The following is a 14116-nucleotide window of genomic DNA, read 5'->3' as shown; positions in this document are numbered from 1 at the left end:
TACCAGTACGGTAACATTTCCTGTTCCTCGCTCATCCCCATTCAAAAGCCAAGCTAAGCAATCTTGGATATTATTTTGTTCTTTCAGATGATATAATTAATAACTACTGATAACACTGGGTAATAATTCTACGAATCCGTGCCTTCGCTGAAACCATTTTGATAATTTAATGAGAAAGAAATTTACATTTTACAACACAGCAGGAGCTAAATCTTTGGAAGAAAAGAAATTGGCTGGGACCAAGGTGGATTAACTCTCGGAGATTTGTGAAGTATGTTTCATGACAGTATGTCATAATGCATAAGTTAACTGCATATATACACAGAGTAGGAATTAGTGAGAGAAAATAAAGCATGCAGAGAGCTACATTAAGAAGGCGAGTACTGCTGTGTTAATCATATTAATTCAGAGTCCAATGAGTTATAGAGAAAATATTATAGAAAGTCATATGTTACAGAGCAAATGTCACTAATAGCAATGTTATAAACGGTACTGCAGTGATAAATGCCTTGATGGGATGGAATTTGTGTAAAATTTACTGTCCAAAAATGATAGGAGGTGACAACTTCAACAAGAGAGTCTAACCACTTCTCCTTGGAATTCAATGCCATGTCATTAGATCAGAAACTTCATTGAACTAACCACATAAATATAGTCAGAAGCTGTGTGAAATGCAGTGAATGTTTAATTCCCTGATCCTGTCTCAGGCACTTTTTGAGGCAGCAGCTCTACCAGCTGTGCCACTGTGCCACCCTATTTTGATGACACTTAATCAATACCCTGACTTACTTGAACGTGATTTCAACTTTACTGATGCGCACTAAAGTGAAAAAGTTCACTTAGAAACAGACAAAGACAACAGTTAAGCCCATTCAAAGCTTTAATTTTAACGTCCGACGGGTGTGGTTCTAGAGACCCAGAGGCAACAGTATTACGTCTGAGTTCTCCAGCAACACACACAGAAATACCAGAAAACCGGGGTTAATATACCCCCCAGACTTAATATCAATTGCATGAGGTAATGTCACAGGAAACATCAGCCACCTCCAAATATGGAGTTGTTTTTCACTCTTTGCCAAAATCCAGGCACTCCAATGGCACTAGTAATCCTTCCCTGGCCCCTTCTTATCTGATTAACTATTCAACCTACTTTCAAAAACCTGTAATGGATCTGTGAACTATTCAACTTATCTTAAAAAAACGTTGCCATGATTTTTTTGGCCAAGTATCCCATCATGCAATAGCAATTGGCTTTTTACACCAGGAAAGCTTAAATATGACAACAACCGATTCATAACTAATTCTTTCAAAAGTATCACCATGTAGTGCTCCAACGTACCCTTTCTTTAATTCGTGATCCAGCAGCCAACTTACCCTTTGCATACGATCACTGATTGTGAAGGTGACATAGCTCTGAGTTTCGGGAGCAGTTCCTGGAGTACGTAGTGCATACATTGAGAATCGTGGCAGCTGTCTTGTCAGTTCAAACACGTGGAACTGTATGCTGAGCAAAATTATTACAACATCATTCTCCACTTTCAATAACCTAAATATCTGCATCAAAGTTAACACTTTAATTATTTCTATAATTCAAGACATTGTGGAGATACTAATCCCTGGTTACTCAACACTTGTTTTCAGATTATTGGCCTGGGGTCTCTCACGATTGCCTTTTTACAATTCACTGTGGTCTTTTAATCGATTCCTCACAATACACTGGTAGGGCTTTTTCAGCACATTATGTGTCTTATGTACGTTTGCACAGGGATGGAACAATTTGGCAGTTTGCCATTTGAACATTGTCACATATTAGATCTGATAATGACTCGCTTAATAACAAGCAGCGGCATTAGATACATGTCAGTTTTAATCAGAAAATGCAAACATTTATCTGTAACCTACACTGTTTATGTGCAAAGACACAGTGAAAGACACTGATCATTATATAAACAAGCACTGCAGCCAATATTGCACACTCGATTGTATAAAAGACACAAGGTTAATATGAATATAGGAACTCAAAATGCTATTCAACCTCTTAAGCTTACCATTTTGTTAATTACAGCATTGCCATTTTTTAATTGCAAATCATTACCCTATGTGTTATCTAATAAATTAACAGTCAAATGTCAATCTTCTTTTAATGGGAAATTATTTCAGATATAGTTAGTAAATTAAGAAATGTTGATAAGGACATCTCCAGTCTCATCTTCAAACACACCATGCATTCCTGAACATGCATCAGCACATAAGGGCAGTTTAATGTTTTATTGAACAGGTGGAACCTTCTTCAAAGCAGAAATTTCTGATTGCGCACTACAACATAATTGTGAAATATATGCTCAAATCCTCAAGCAGAGCTTCAAACGTCTAGCTCGGAGCAAGAGAGGCATCCTACCATCCTCAGTGAGCATCTGCTTACTTTTGCTCTTAATTTACAACAAAGTTATTTATGACATCAAGGTGAAGACCAGCCTCAATTGAATATGGACCAAGTACTGGAGCGCTCAAACATGGCCGGTCATGCTTCATGCTTGTTAGTTGACTGGAGACCACCAAATTGTGACCTTACAGACTAAATACAAAACTTTTTTTTACCAAAAACTGAGTACACAAGTACAAGACTATATGCTCAATGCACAGCGTTGACTTGCTGTACCACCCTGCGAAAGGATGTATTTCACATCTGGAGCATAACTGTAAAATCCAGAGATGTTGTACAAAGACAAATGCTTAGACCACTCTAGAATTAAAGCTGTGTTTGTGTGCTAGGCAGCACCTGTGGAGACATTAACAGTTTACATTTCAAGTTGATGTATTACATCATGATGTGACTGAAATATGGTACATTTGTCAGTAGTCATAAAAAGAGGATATCTGCAAGTTATATCTCATTCAATCTACACAGTACTCATCCAGTTTTCTCTCATTGCTCACCTGTTTCTATAGCCCACAAAAGCCTTAATGTGCAGGTCCACTGGTACATCTTTGGGTGGAATGATGGGAACTTGGATTTGTCCAGAGAGATTGTGTGCACTGGGATGAACCACATGAGACTCTCCATTAAATATACCCTCAGCGAAGATAAGTACAGCCCGAATGATGGTGTCTATATAAAAATACAGAGTTACTGTAATATAAGGGAATTGCAAATAAATTTAAACAAATGACCTATACTTAACCTGACAAAGTTTACTAAGTATACAAGATAGTTCACATTAATAAACACAATGTGCTGGAATAACTCAGCAGATCAGGCAGCATCTCTGGAGGATATGGATAGGTGACATTTCGACCCGAAATGCCACCTATCCATGTCCTCCAAGGATGCTGCCTGACTTGCTGATTTACTTCAGCACTTTGTGCTTATTTTGTAATCTAGCATCTGCAGTTCCTTGTGTCTGCTGCTCACATTAATGATTGGTTACCTCCATCAAAATGTGCCAAGTTTCTTTGCCCTGCCCTATTATGATGGGATGAAGGTCCAATTACAACCCAATGCCTTGATGAACATGGGCACGAGGCACAGCTTCATAGGTGCACCCTTTTGGTACATAGATACTGAAATACAACTCAACCGATCTAATTTAAAAGCATCAATTGTAGAGCATCAAATGAGGGAACTAATCCTAATTATACAATCATGGAATAATAACCTAGAATTCCATTAAGATGTGTTTCTATTCATGATGTTCAATCTCCCCCAACCAATGGCAAACTGGAGTCTCAATGGGTACATTTGAAATCCTTTTAAATCTTCATTAACTGTTTTCAGAACACTGTGTTCACGTTCATCCTTTGAGCCACAGTGCTTCAATTACTTTTTTCCATAACCAGCTCATCCAAAGATACTTAAGGTTGAAGAAATAAGGAACTGCAGATGCTGTTTTACTAAGGAAAAGCACAATATGCTGGGGTGACCCAGCGGGTCAGATGTCATCCCTGGATAGGTGGTGTTTCGGATTGCAACCTTTCTTCAGGAGGTACAAAAGGTTCCTTCCTTTGAGCATTCGTGTTAACTACAGTTAGCAATAATGTAAAACATCTTTAAAGCATTAAAATATGGTTATCTAATAAAATGATTCCTTTAACATAGGGATAGGTAAAAACATAAATGTCAATAAATGTGTAAAATATTGTGCTCAAATCTAGTATTTTTTTTAAAATGCGTTATAATCTTTCAAAAGACCCTGGCAAATACATATTTAAAAAATCCTACTTTTATTTATATTCTCAATATTAAACAATGTTTGGTTAAAAAATGGCAGAGGGGTGCAATACTCTAATATATGGTCAGCTGATTTATTACTGATCGAAACTCGCTTGGCTAAAGACCCCTGTTTGTCTCATTCAATAAATCTGGTCAATTAATATTGCAGTTGTAACACTAAAACATAGCAAAACCCCCAATTCTCAATAGCACATAGACACAGCAGATAAAACTACAACCAATTCCATTTCTATATTCTTCAATTTCTGTCCCCCCAAAAAAAGTGGTTCTGGAAACCATTTGTAATGATCAGTCCACCAGTTGTACATTGAGCTTGCAGATGTGTCAACCTCAGGTAAGATTGATGTACTACTTAACAAATGCTGTTGTGATTGTTAGGCTCAATAACTGTAAAAGTTGTCAGCTTATCTCAAAAAAGCTCTTTGCAGCATACAAATTGTTCATTGAGAAAATATTAAAGATCAGTGATGACTTCCAATTAAGTATAAAAAATGGTTGGTAAGTATACAGGTAAATATGTTACCAAAAACATATTTGTGAGTTTGTGGTAATCACAAGGAGTTCATGGACAAAGGGAAAAATAGTGCAATTTGATACATTTTCTCAGCATGTCCCATAGTGCTGCACAGGGAAAGTAGTACAGGTACTCATGAAATGCAAGGAAACTGGCAGCCAAATTGCACACAACAAAGTCTTTCAATCATGAAAGTGATGCGATAATAACCAAATATTCTGATTTTAGCAGAGTTTGTTCTGGGGTGCATATTGGCCAGAAAGAGCTCTCATGCTCTTTGTCCAAAATGGTCCTGCAGTAAATTGTCCCATTCATAATATAGCTTTTGTTCCCAACATTAGGGCATTGATAAAAAATCTGAACGAATGAAATATTCAGAAATAACTAAACAGCGAAGAAAAAGGGTGGTCACAGTGGCACAGCATTAGAGTTGCTGCCTTACAGCGAATGCAGCGCCGGAGGTCCTGGTTCGATCCCGACTGCAGTTGCTGTCTGTACGGAGTTTGTACGTTCTCCCCGTGACCTGCATGGGTTTTCTCAGAGATCTTTAGTTTCCTCCCACACTCCAAAGACGTACAGGTTTGTAGGTTAATTGGGTTGGTAAATGTAAAAATTGTCCCTTGTGGGCGTACGATAGTGTTAATATGCTAGGTTCTCTGGTCGGCACGGACGCGGTGGGCCGAAGGGCCTGTTTCTGAGCTGTATCTCTAAACTAAACTAAGCTAAAGCACAAATACATTAAAAGCATAAATGTAATAATAATCTGTAGAAATATTTTTTGAAAAGTCTAGAATTATTTTCAGTATTAATAATGACAATTGCAGCTCTGACTAAAAAGCAATAAATTACTTGATATTTTTATTGTTAACGACATATCTCAAGGTAAACTTACCATTGAATGTAGAAATGTTCAACTCCACATGAGGGCTTTGGTTAGCAGTGCCCATGTTAACAGACAAGCCTGTCTGCAGTTGTGTGTTAGCTGGAATAATGCCCATTTGCCCATCCCCGTCTCCTCCAAGGGCATTTAATGCAACCTAACAAAATGCAGCATATCCAGAATTAGTAGTGCAGCCACATTTCTTGATCATCAGTCATCCATATGTAATTCTCTCTTCCTGGCAGCAACGTGCATTTTTGACGTATACAGTAAACACTTATTTTAACAGACCCCATTATAACGGATTTTGGTTATAGTGGATAGACTTGCTGAAGCAACCTCTGGCTTGCACCGCCTCTCCAGCCGCTAACAACCCTGGCTTCCAACGCCACCTTCGGCTCGCAAGTTGCACCTGCTAGCGATTCCTCACCCACTGCACAGTCCGGGTGACGCAGCTGTTGTTTGCGGCTCACGTTGTAGCCCGTGGGGATAACGCTTTCCTCAGGACGCCACCATAGACAGGACATACTTGGTCACAGTGGGGCTCCCTCCCCTCTCACCATTTGCTGTTTCTTCCTGCTGGCCGTCGTTTTGTCCGCTCCTTGCTTCACCGCCGCCTCCTCCTCCTGTCGCTGTCCACTCGGCAGCTTCTCCACCCACCACTGCCTCCTCCTTCTCCCCGGAGTTGCCGACATACTCCACCTTGGAAGATTTTGGCAGCCGCAGGGAAGGAGGAGGAGGTGGTGACTGTGGAGTGGGGAGTGGACAAAGCGACAGCCAGCAGGAAGAACCGGCAGCAGGTGAGAGGGGAGGGAGCCCCACAGTGACCGAGTGTGTCTTGTCATTGGCAGTGGCCTGAAGAAAGGGCTGACAGCTAGAGGCTACAACGTCGGCCGCAACAACAGCCGCAGCAACCGGACCATGCAGTAGCTTGTGAAGAAGGGCTCGTTGGTGCAGACCAGTGGCATCAGTGTCTAGTTTTAAATTGAAATGACACATAGTGCTGGAGTAACTCAGCAGATTGAATTAGTCTGAAGAATGGTCCCAACGTCATTTATCCATGTTCTCCAGAGATACTACCTGACCCGCTGAGTTACTCCAGAACTTTGTGCCCTTTTGTGTATTAACCATCATCTGTAATTGTTTGTTTCAACCACATACAATGATAACACCTTACTCGGTTGTAGCTGACAATCAGTAATAACGGACACCATCCCCCCCATCCCACCAATGGTCTGTTGTAAAGAGGGTTTACAGTATTGTATTTTGAAAACCCCGGTCAAGCAAAAACACTGATTTCATACAGGAAAGCTCTGTATTGAATACTGAATCTGTATTGAGCATTCCTACACCCGCTACAACAGGACTTCAATATTATTTTACACTGCACCAGCAATATGGGATATTTGCTTTATATATTGCCATTCAGAAAAAGGCAGATCGAAAATTAGAGATAAACTTATTCAACTACCATGTTCACAACTAAAGTTTGTTTCGGCAGCAAGTGACCTGCAGCAAGGAGTTATTCCCAGTGCCTTTCAATTTACCGGGTTATTCCCAGTGCTACATACTAGTGAGGATACGATTAAGAAGATAGGACAGGTGCATGTATGATTGAGGAGTTGGTGTAGGGGCAGGGATTCAGATTTTGGACTATTCAGTGAAGTAACCTGTACAAGTGGGACTGGTTGCACCTGAACTGGAAAGGTCCAATATACTGGCGGGCAGTCTTACAAGTGCTACTCGTAAGAGTTTAAACTAGACCGGCTGAGAAATGGGATTCAATGCGGTACTGAGGCAGGTGAGAGGCTGGAGGTCACTGTGGAAGTCAATGACAGCAAGTTTAGAGGACAGAACTGGCAGGGAGTGAGGAAAAACAGTTGGATTAAATTGCAGTTAATTCAATACGTGACATGCAAGGTAATGTAGATGCACTCAGGGCGTGGATAGGTTCTTGCGACTGGGATGTTATATCCAATACAGAAACCTGGCTAAGCAATGGACAGCACTGGCAGCCTCTTGTTCCAAGGTACACATTCTACAAGCGAGAGAGAGTTGGGGGTAAAATAATTGGGGAAATGGCTTTATTAATTAAGGATAACGCTGCAGCAGGAGTCCAAATAAACAAGGGATGATCACCTTGTCGGAATTGACTATAGGCCCCCAAAACATTAGATGAACAAATATGCCAGGAGATTGCAGACAGCTCCAAAACTAATAGGATTGAAACAGTAGGGAATTTTAGGAGAGGGAAAAGATTTAATCGGAACCCGAGTTGAAACTTTTTCACAGAGGGTATATGTATACGGAACGACAACAACAACATTTAAATTACATTTGAATAGGTACACAGATAGGAAAGGTTTAGAGGGAACAAATTGAATGGCATGGATGTGTTGGGCTGAAGGATTTGTTTCTGTGTGGTAAGACTATTATTCTAACTTGAGTGAAAATAGTAGAAAAGTAGCACTGAAGTTGGCAGCACGGTGATGTAGTAGTTATATCTGCTGTCTTTCCACTTCGAGTGACCCTGGCTCAATCCTGACCTCACAAGCTATCTGCCTGGAGTTTGTATGCTCTTCCTGTGACCACATAGATTTGCCCTGGGTGCCATTTTCTCCCACATCCAAATACATGTAGGTTGATGAGTTAATTTGTTCCTGTACATCATCCCTGGTGTAAATGGATGGCAAGTAAATCTAGGAATGGTGGGGGGAGAGTGAGGAGGGTAGGAGGGTGGAAAGAGTTCATGGGCATGTGAGAAAGAGCAAGTTACAGGGAATTACGTGGGACTGATGAGAATGCAATAACAGCCAACCTTGCATCAATAAGCTGACTGCCCTTCATCTATGTTGTGAGAAATTCTGAAATATAATTAGTCCACTCATTCTCACAACGTACCACAGTTAATAGAGTTCAAAGAAATTTACAATTAATGTATCTAGACAGAACCACATTCTCAGAAGAACCAACCTTTGAATTTTCCTCATAGTTACGCAGTTCAAGCAATAGGTTCTGTTTCCGTTGACTCAGTTCACGGATTAAGTCTTGTTCAGCATTAGTGTCCATCAAGTTTCCTTTCATCTCCCAACTGGCAGGCAGATAGCCTCGAACTATAGAACATGAGACAACTAATTTACACCAGTGATCCCAGTGTTCTATTTCTGCTGAAGACACCGAAGAAAGAAATACAAATCTCCCCCATGGATATTCTTCACGTGTAACTGTGGGCAACGTATGCCAACAGATAATTGATTTTGGACTTGGAGATGGATTTTTTTTCAATACCACCTAATATACATACCATAAGCATCAATGACTGGTGGACAGTTACAGGGAGATTCACAGAAGATAATACAAGAAAACTTACACCCAAAAAAGTATTCATAACTGCTATAGAAAGTGCAGGAATTAATTTAATGTGAAAAAGGTAAAGAGCATGGATGAGAACACCACTGGAGGTAAATTCAAGGAAAATCCAAAATAACATTAGACATGCAAAATAAGCAAGAGGATAACAAAAGGATGTTAAAAGATTTATTAGATCCCAATAACATAACCTTGTGATGGAGCTGGAAAGCACGAGCGTGGTTTTAAATGACTACTTTCATAAAGCAGTGACAATGCAGCTACAGAGGACGAGAGTGAACCATTGGATTTGATAAACACAGTGGGAGGAAATGTTAAGGGATCTTTCAAATCAAGTTAGTCGAGAGCATCCGTAACCATTAAGGTTGCAACAACCTTTAGGTCATTGGTTGATTCCTCTGTACAGTTGCCTGGGAGCAGTCTATCTTCCCTTAGCATTGATTGCCACTGGATTATAGAGAGCTCATCTTTAAAAGTATATAAATCAGCAGACCTGGTTAAAATGTGCTTAGGAGAAGCAAAGGAGGCACAACAGAGGCTCAGACCAACATGTTCAATCCAATCATGCCAGTGGACAAAAAGGCTACAAACGTGATTATGATGATTAGAGGTGTGAACGAGAAAAAATGGATAATCCCAGCCTTACGTGTCGAACATTGGAATTGGGAAATTTAGTAGAAAAAATCCGAGGATGTAATAACATTTAAATAAGTACAGATTAATCAAAAGTATAGATTTAAGGGAACATCAAGTCAGACAAATTTCTTTTTTTTTAAAAAGATTTTATATTGTGAGCATAAATGTGGCAAACAAAATTCATTCGGAAGAGGTGCAAGGCAATGCATAACAGGAAGGCACCTGGAAAATATACATATAAATGGTACACTGAAATGTAAACTGTAGAAGATAGATCCAATGTTTGGAATGCATGGCCACTTATTTGTGGAAATAAGTAAGAAGGTACACAAGATACAGTGCCCTCCATAATGTTTGGGACAAAGACCCATCATTTATTTATTTGCCTCTGTACTCCACAATTTGAGATTTGTAATAGAAAAAAATCTCATGTGGTTAAAGTGCACACTGTCAGATTTTAATAAAGGCCATTTTTATACAATTTGTTTTCACCATATAGAAATTACAGCAGTGTTTATACATAGTCCCTGCATTTCAGGGCACCATAATGTTTGTGACACAGCAATGTCATGTAAATGAAAGTAATCATGTTTAGTATTTTGTTGCATATCCTTTGCATGCAATGACTGCTTGAAGTCTGCGATTCATGGACATCACCAGTTGCTGGGTGTCTTCTCGGAGGATGCTCTGCCAGGCCTGTATTATAGTCATCTTTAGCTTATGTTTGTTTTGGGGGCTAGTCCCCTTCAGTTTTCTCTTCAGCATATAAAAGGCATGTTCAACTGGTTTCAGATCGGGTGATTGACTTGACCACTCAAGAATTGACAATTTTTTTATTTTGAAAAACTCCTTTGTTACTTTAGCAGTATGTTTGGGATCATTGTCTTGCTGTAGAATGAACCGTCAGCCAATGAGTATAGAGGTATTTGATTGAACCTGAGCAGATAGGATCAAATCACTTCAGAATTCATTATGCTACTACCATCAGCAGTTCTATCATCAATGAAGATAAGTGAGCCAGTACCTTCAGCAGCCATACATGCCCAGGCCATAACATTCCAACCACCGTGTTTCACAGATGAGACAGTTATGTCTCTCCTCCATACTTTGCTCTTGCCAGCAATCTGATATAAGTTAATCTTCGTCTCATCTGTCCACAAGACCTTTTTCCAGAACTGTGGTTGCTCTTTTAAGTACTTCTTGGCAAATTGTAACCTGGCCATCCTATTTTTGCAGCTAACCAGTGGTTTGCATCTTGCAGTGTAGCCTCTATATTTCCGTTCATGAAGTCTTCTGCAGCCAGTAGTCATTGACAAATCCACACCTGACTCCTGAACAATGTTTCTGATCTGTCGGACAGGTGTTTGGGGATTTTTCTTTAATATAGCGAGAATTCTTCTGTCATCAGCTGTGGAGGTCTTCCTTGGCCTGCCAGTTCCTTTGCGATTAGTAAGCTCACCAGTGCTCTCTTTCTTCTTAATGATGTTCCAAACAGTTGATTTTGGTAAGCCTAAGGTTTGGTTTATGTCTCTAACAGTTTTATTATTGTTTCTCAGTCTCATAATGGCTTCTTTGACTTTCATTGGCACAACTTTAATGCTCGTTGATAAACAGCCATAAAGGTTTCCACGGGTGATGGAAAGACTGGAGGAAAGACTAGGTGCTGAGAGCTCTCTTATACCTACATTAAGGAGGCATTTAAACACATCTGAGCAATTACAAATGCCTGTAAAGCCATGTGTCCCAAACGTTATGGTGTCCTGAAATGGGGGGACTATCTATAAACACAGTTGTAATTTCTACATGGTGAAACCAAAATGTACAAAAATGGCCTTTAATAAAATCTGACAATGTGCCTTTAACCACATGTGAGATTTTCTATTACAAATCTCAAATTGTGAAGTACAGAGGCAAATAAATAAATGATGGGTCTTTGTCCCAAACATTATGGAGGGTACTGTATATTCCATTACCTTAGAGCAAGGTGTCCTATTTGAACTGTATATACATGAGTGAAACAACAGTTAGTATAATGCATACAGATTTGGTCACCACATGACAAACTAGATTTGTGCAATATGGCAAGGCGCCTTCCCCTCAGAAGAGGTAAAAAACTAAAGAGAATCAGTTTAAAGCAGAAGGATTGACAGAATGACTAGACAGAAATTGAAGCAAATCTAATCTAATTCACCCAAGGAACGGCAAAAATCTAAAAGTCAATGTATGAAAGGATGGCAGACTTTCGAATTAACTAATTGGTTTGTTTTAAAATTAAAAGCTTTGCACCGAGAACTGTAATATGGGTTTATTCCAAACAGCTCCTTTTGGGCCGACATGACCAACAAGAGAAACCATTTCTGTATTGTACCATTTCGAGATTGTCTGATTCACAGATGCCCGAGACCCAGTAGGCCTTTAGGATGAAGAAAATAAGGACAGATAAGAATTCAAACGCATTCCTTCTGATTTGTAGCTCTTAATGTGATTTTAGGGAGACCCAATCGTTTATACAATTACTTTGACCTTTCAAATTGCCATAATATGGTGAAAAATCTGTTCCACCAATACAAAACATCCCCATATTTTGGGGATAAATGGCAAATCGCTGCTCCAAATTCACAACAGAGAAAATAACAAGAAAGCTATATTTACCTTCTCCTTCTGTTGAACAGCAGATGAGCTGCGTCTGTCCATCCATCCTGTAATCCTCCTCCACTATTCCGGCAACAGAGGAAGTGAAGTTATCCTTGAAGATGACCTCACCAGTGCGGTCACTACGTGCGTCAATCTAGCAAGTACACACTCTGTCAATGGTTATCACATCACTGAATGGTAATAACTAATTGGCAACTCTTTAACTCATTTACTCTTGCAGTAGCGCAATAGAGTATTTTCTCCAATTCTACCTCCCTGAAATAAGCACTAACCATGTACAGTAAAGGACTGCAATAAGTAGTTATCAAAAAGACCACGTAGTTATCAAAAAACATTTAGTGCAGCTGGTAGAGCCGCTGCCTCAGTGCCAGAACCCCGGGTTCAATCCTGAACACAGATGCAGACTGTGTGGGGTTTGCACATTCTCCCCGTGACTGCATGAGTTTCTCCTGGTGATCCGGTTTCCTCCCAAATCCCAAAGACGTGCGGGTTTGTAGGTTAATTGGCCTCTGTAAATCCTCCCCAGTGAGTAGTGAGTATGTAGAACTAATGTGTGAATTAGTGACCGATGGTCGGTGAGGACTTGGTGGACCGAAGGGCCTTTTCCATACTGAATCTCTAAACTCAACCAAAATTATCATTAGAGCCAGGATATTTAGGCACTAAAAAACTCCGAAATAGGCAGGCAAAGCATAATAAAATTACAAAAAAGGCACGAAAAGGCATTTATTGCCCAAAAAATGCATAAAATGGCATGTATTTCCACCAAAATATGGTTAAAAATGATAATAAAAAGGTATTCTACATTAAATGACCAAAGTTGCCTGGTTGCACATAACTACTAGCATTTTTTTCAAATTATCTGGTGTTAAACTATGCCGTCTGTCAGATAGAATATGCTTCAGATGTGAAAAACTTCTTTCTACCTCAGCTGAATTCACTGGTGCATACCCGAAACAAGCTACAGACTCTATATTCATGTCGATATCTTGTGCATTACAACTACCTTTGAGAACATTAGCTATGTTTAGTACTTCTTCAAGATCTTTGTTGGCTAAAATCGTTCTCTCACATTTTCCTTGTATGTCTTTACCTACATCGCCAGGAACTTTACGAATATCGTCAGTTACTTTGTTGAAAACCTGCAAGTTATTCACTAATGTTTCGCCACGTTTCTCAAGGGAAGTGATAGCTTTTGGGAAGTTTGCAAATTTAGAAGCAATAAACACAAGATCGTGGTGGAGGGACCTTTTCTGCATGATTTCACTGATGATGCTGACTACAGCAGATTCTTCTTCTTCAAAACAGTTTGCAGCATAGTAGAGTACAGCAGAGCCATGTACCCCACCTAGTCAAAATGGGCTGAGGAGGTAGCGGAATCTTGCGTGCCATTTCCTTGAACAACTACACACGTGATGGTGCTTTGAGGAAGATTTTCTTGACATTGGAAACTAGGCGATCGACATTTGGAAATAAGCTTGGCGATTCTATGATATCCTTGAGCTAAGCATGTCAAATGCAACATTTTGGGGGAAAAAACTTTAAGAGCACGAGCAGCTTTTTTCATGTAAGGAGCTGCGTCAGTCACAAACCGAAGAACATTCTCGTGTTTTATACCTTCTGGCCAAAGTACAGCAAGTGAAGATGTAAACAACTGAGCAATAGTTGAGCTGTTTGTCTTCTCCAATACTTCCGATGTCAACAAATACTCCTTTGATGGTTGACCTGCCTCCAGTGTACCGATGACCACATTGGCAACATATCTCCCCACAGCATCGGTTGTCTCGTTTATTGAGATCCATATTTTGTTGCATGCAACTTCATCTCATAT

The 14116-nt window shown here is 39.8% G+C and overlaps 1 protein-coding gene across 3 annotated transcripts in view; it reads right to left on the bottom strand.

Annotated features, from left to right (window-relative positions):
- Positions 1–14116, bottom strand: part of bbs2 (Bardet-Biedl syndrome 2) — a 48251-nt gene that overhangs the window by 10509 nt on the left and 23626 nt on the right. For all 3 annotated transcript variants that reach the window (XM_033036069.1, XM_033036070.1, XM_033036071.1), the window contains exons 9-13: positions 12283–12418; positions 8599–8738; positions 5638–5782; positions 2938–3109; positions 1375–1504 (exon numbers count right to left, since the gene is read on the bottom strand). In XM_033036069.1, coding sequence (XP_032891960.1) covers positions 1375–1504; positions 2938–3109; positions 5638–5782; positions 8599–8738; positions 12283–12418 — 723 coding nt within the window. The remainder of the gene's footprint in view (positions 1–1374; positions 1505–2937; positions 3110–5637; positions 5783–8598; positions 8739–12282; positions 12419–14116) is intronic.

This window comes from Amblyraja radiata, chromosome 17 (assembly GCF_010909765.2).
Source record: "Amblyraja radiata isolate CabotCenter1 chromosome 17, sAmbRad1.1.pri, whole genome shotgun sequence".
Taxonomy (NCBI): Eukaryota; Metazoa; Chordata; class Chondrichthyes; order Rajiformes; family Rajidae; genus Amblyraja; species Amblyraja radiata.
Note: the sequence above shows the minus strand (reverse complement) of the source record. Positions and strands in the feature narration are given on the sequence as shown.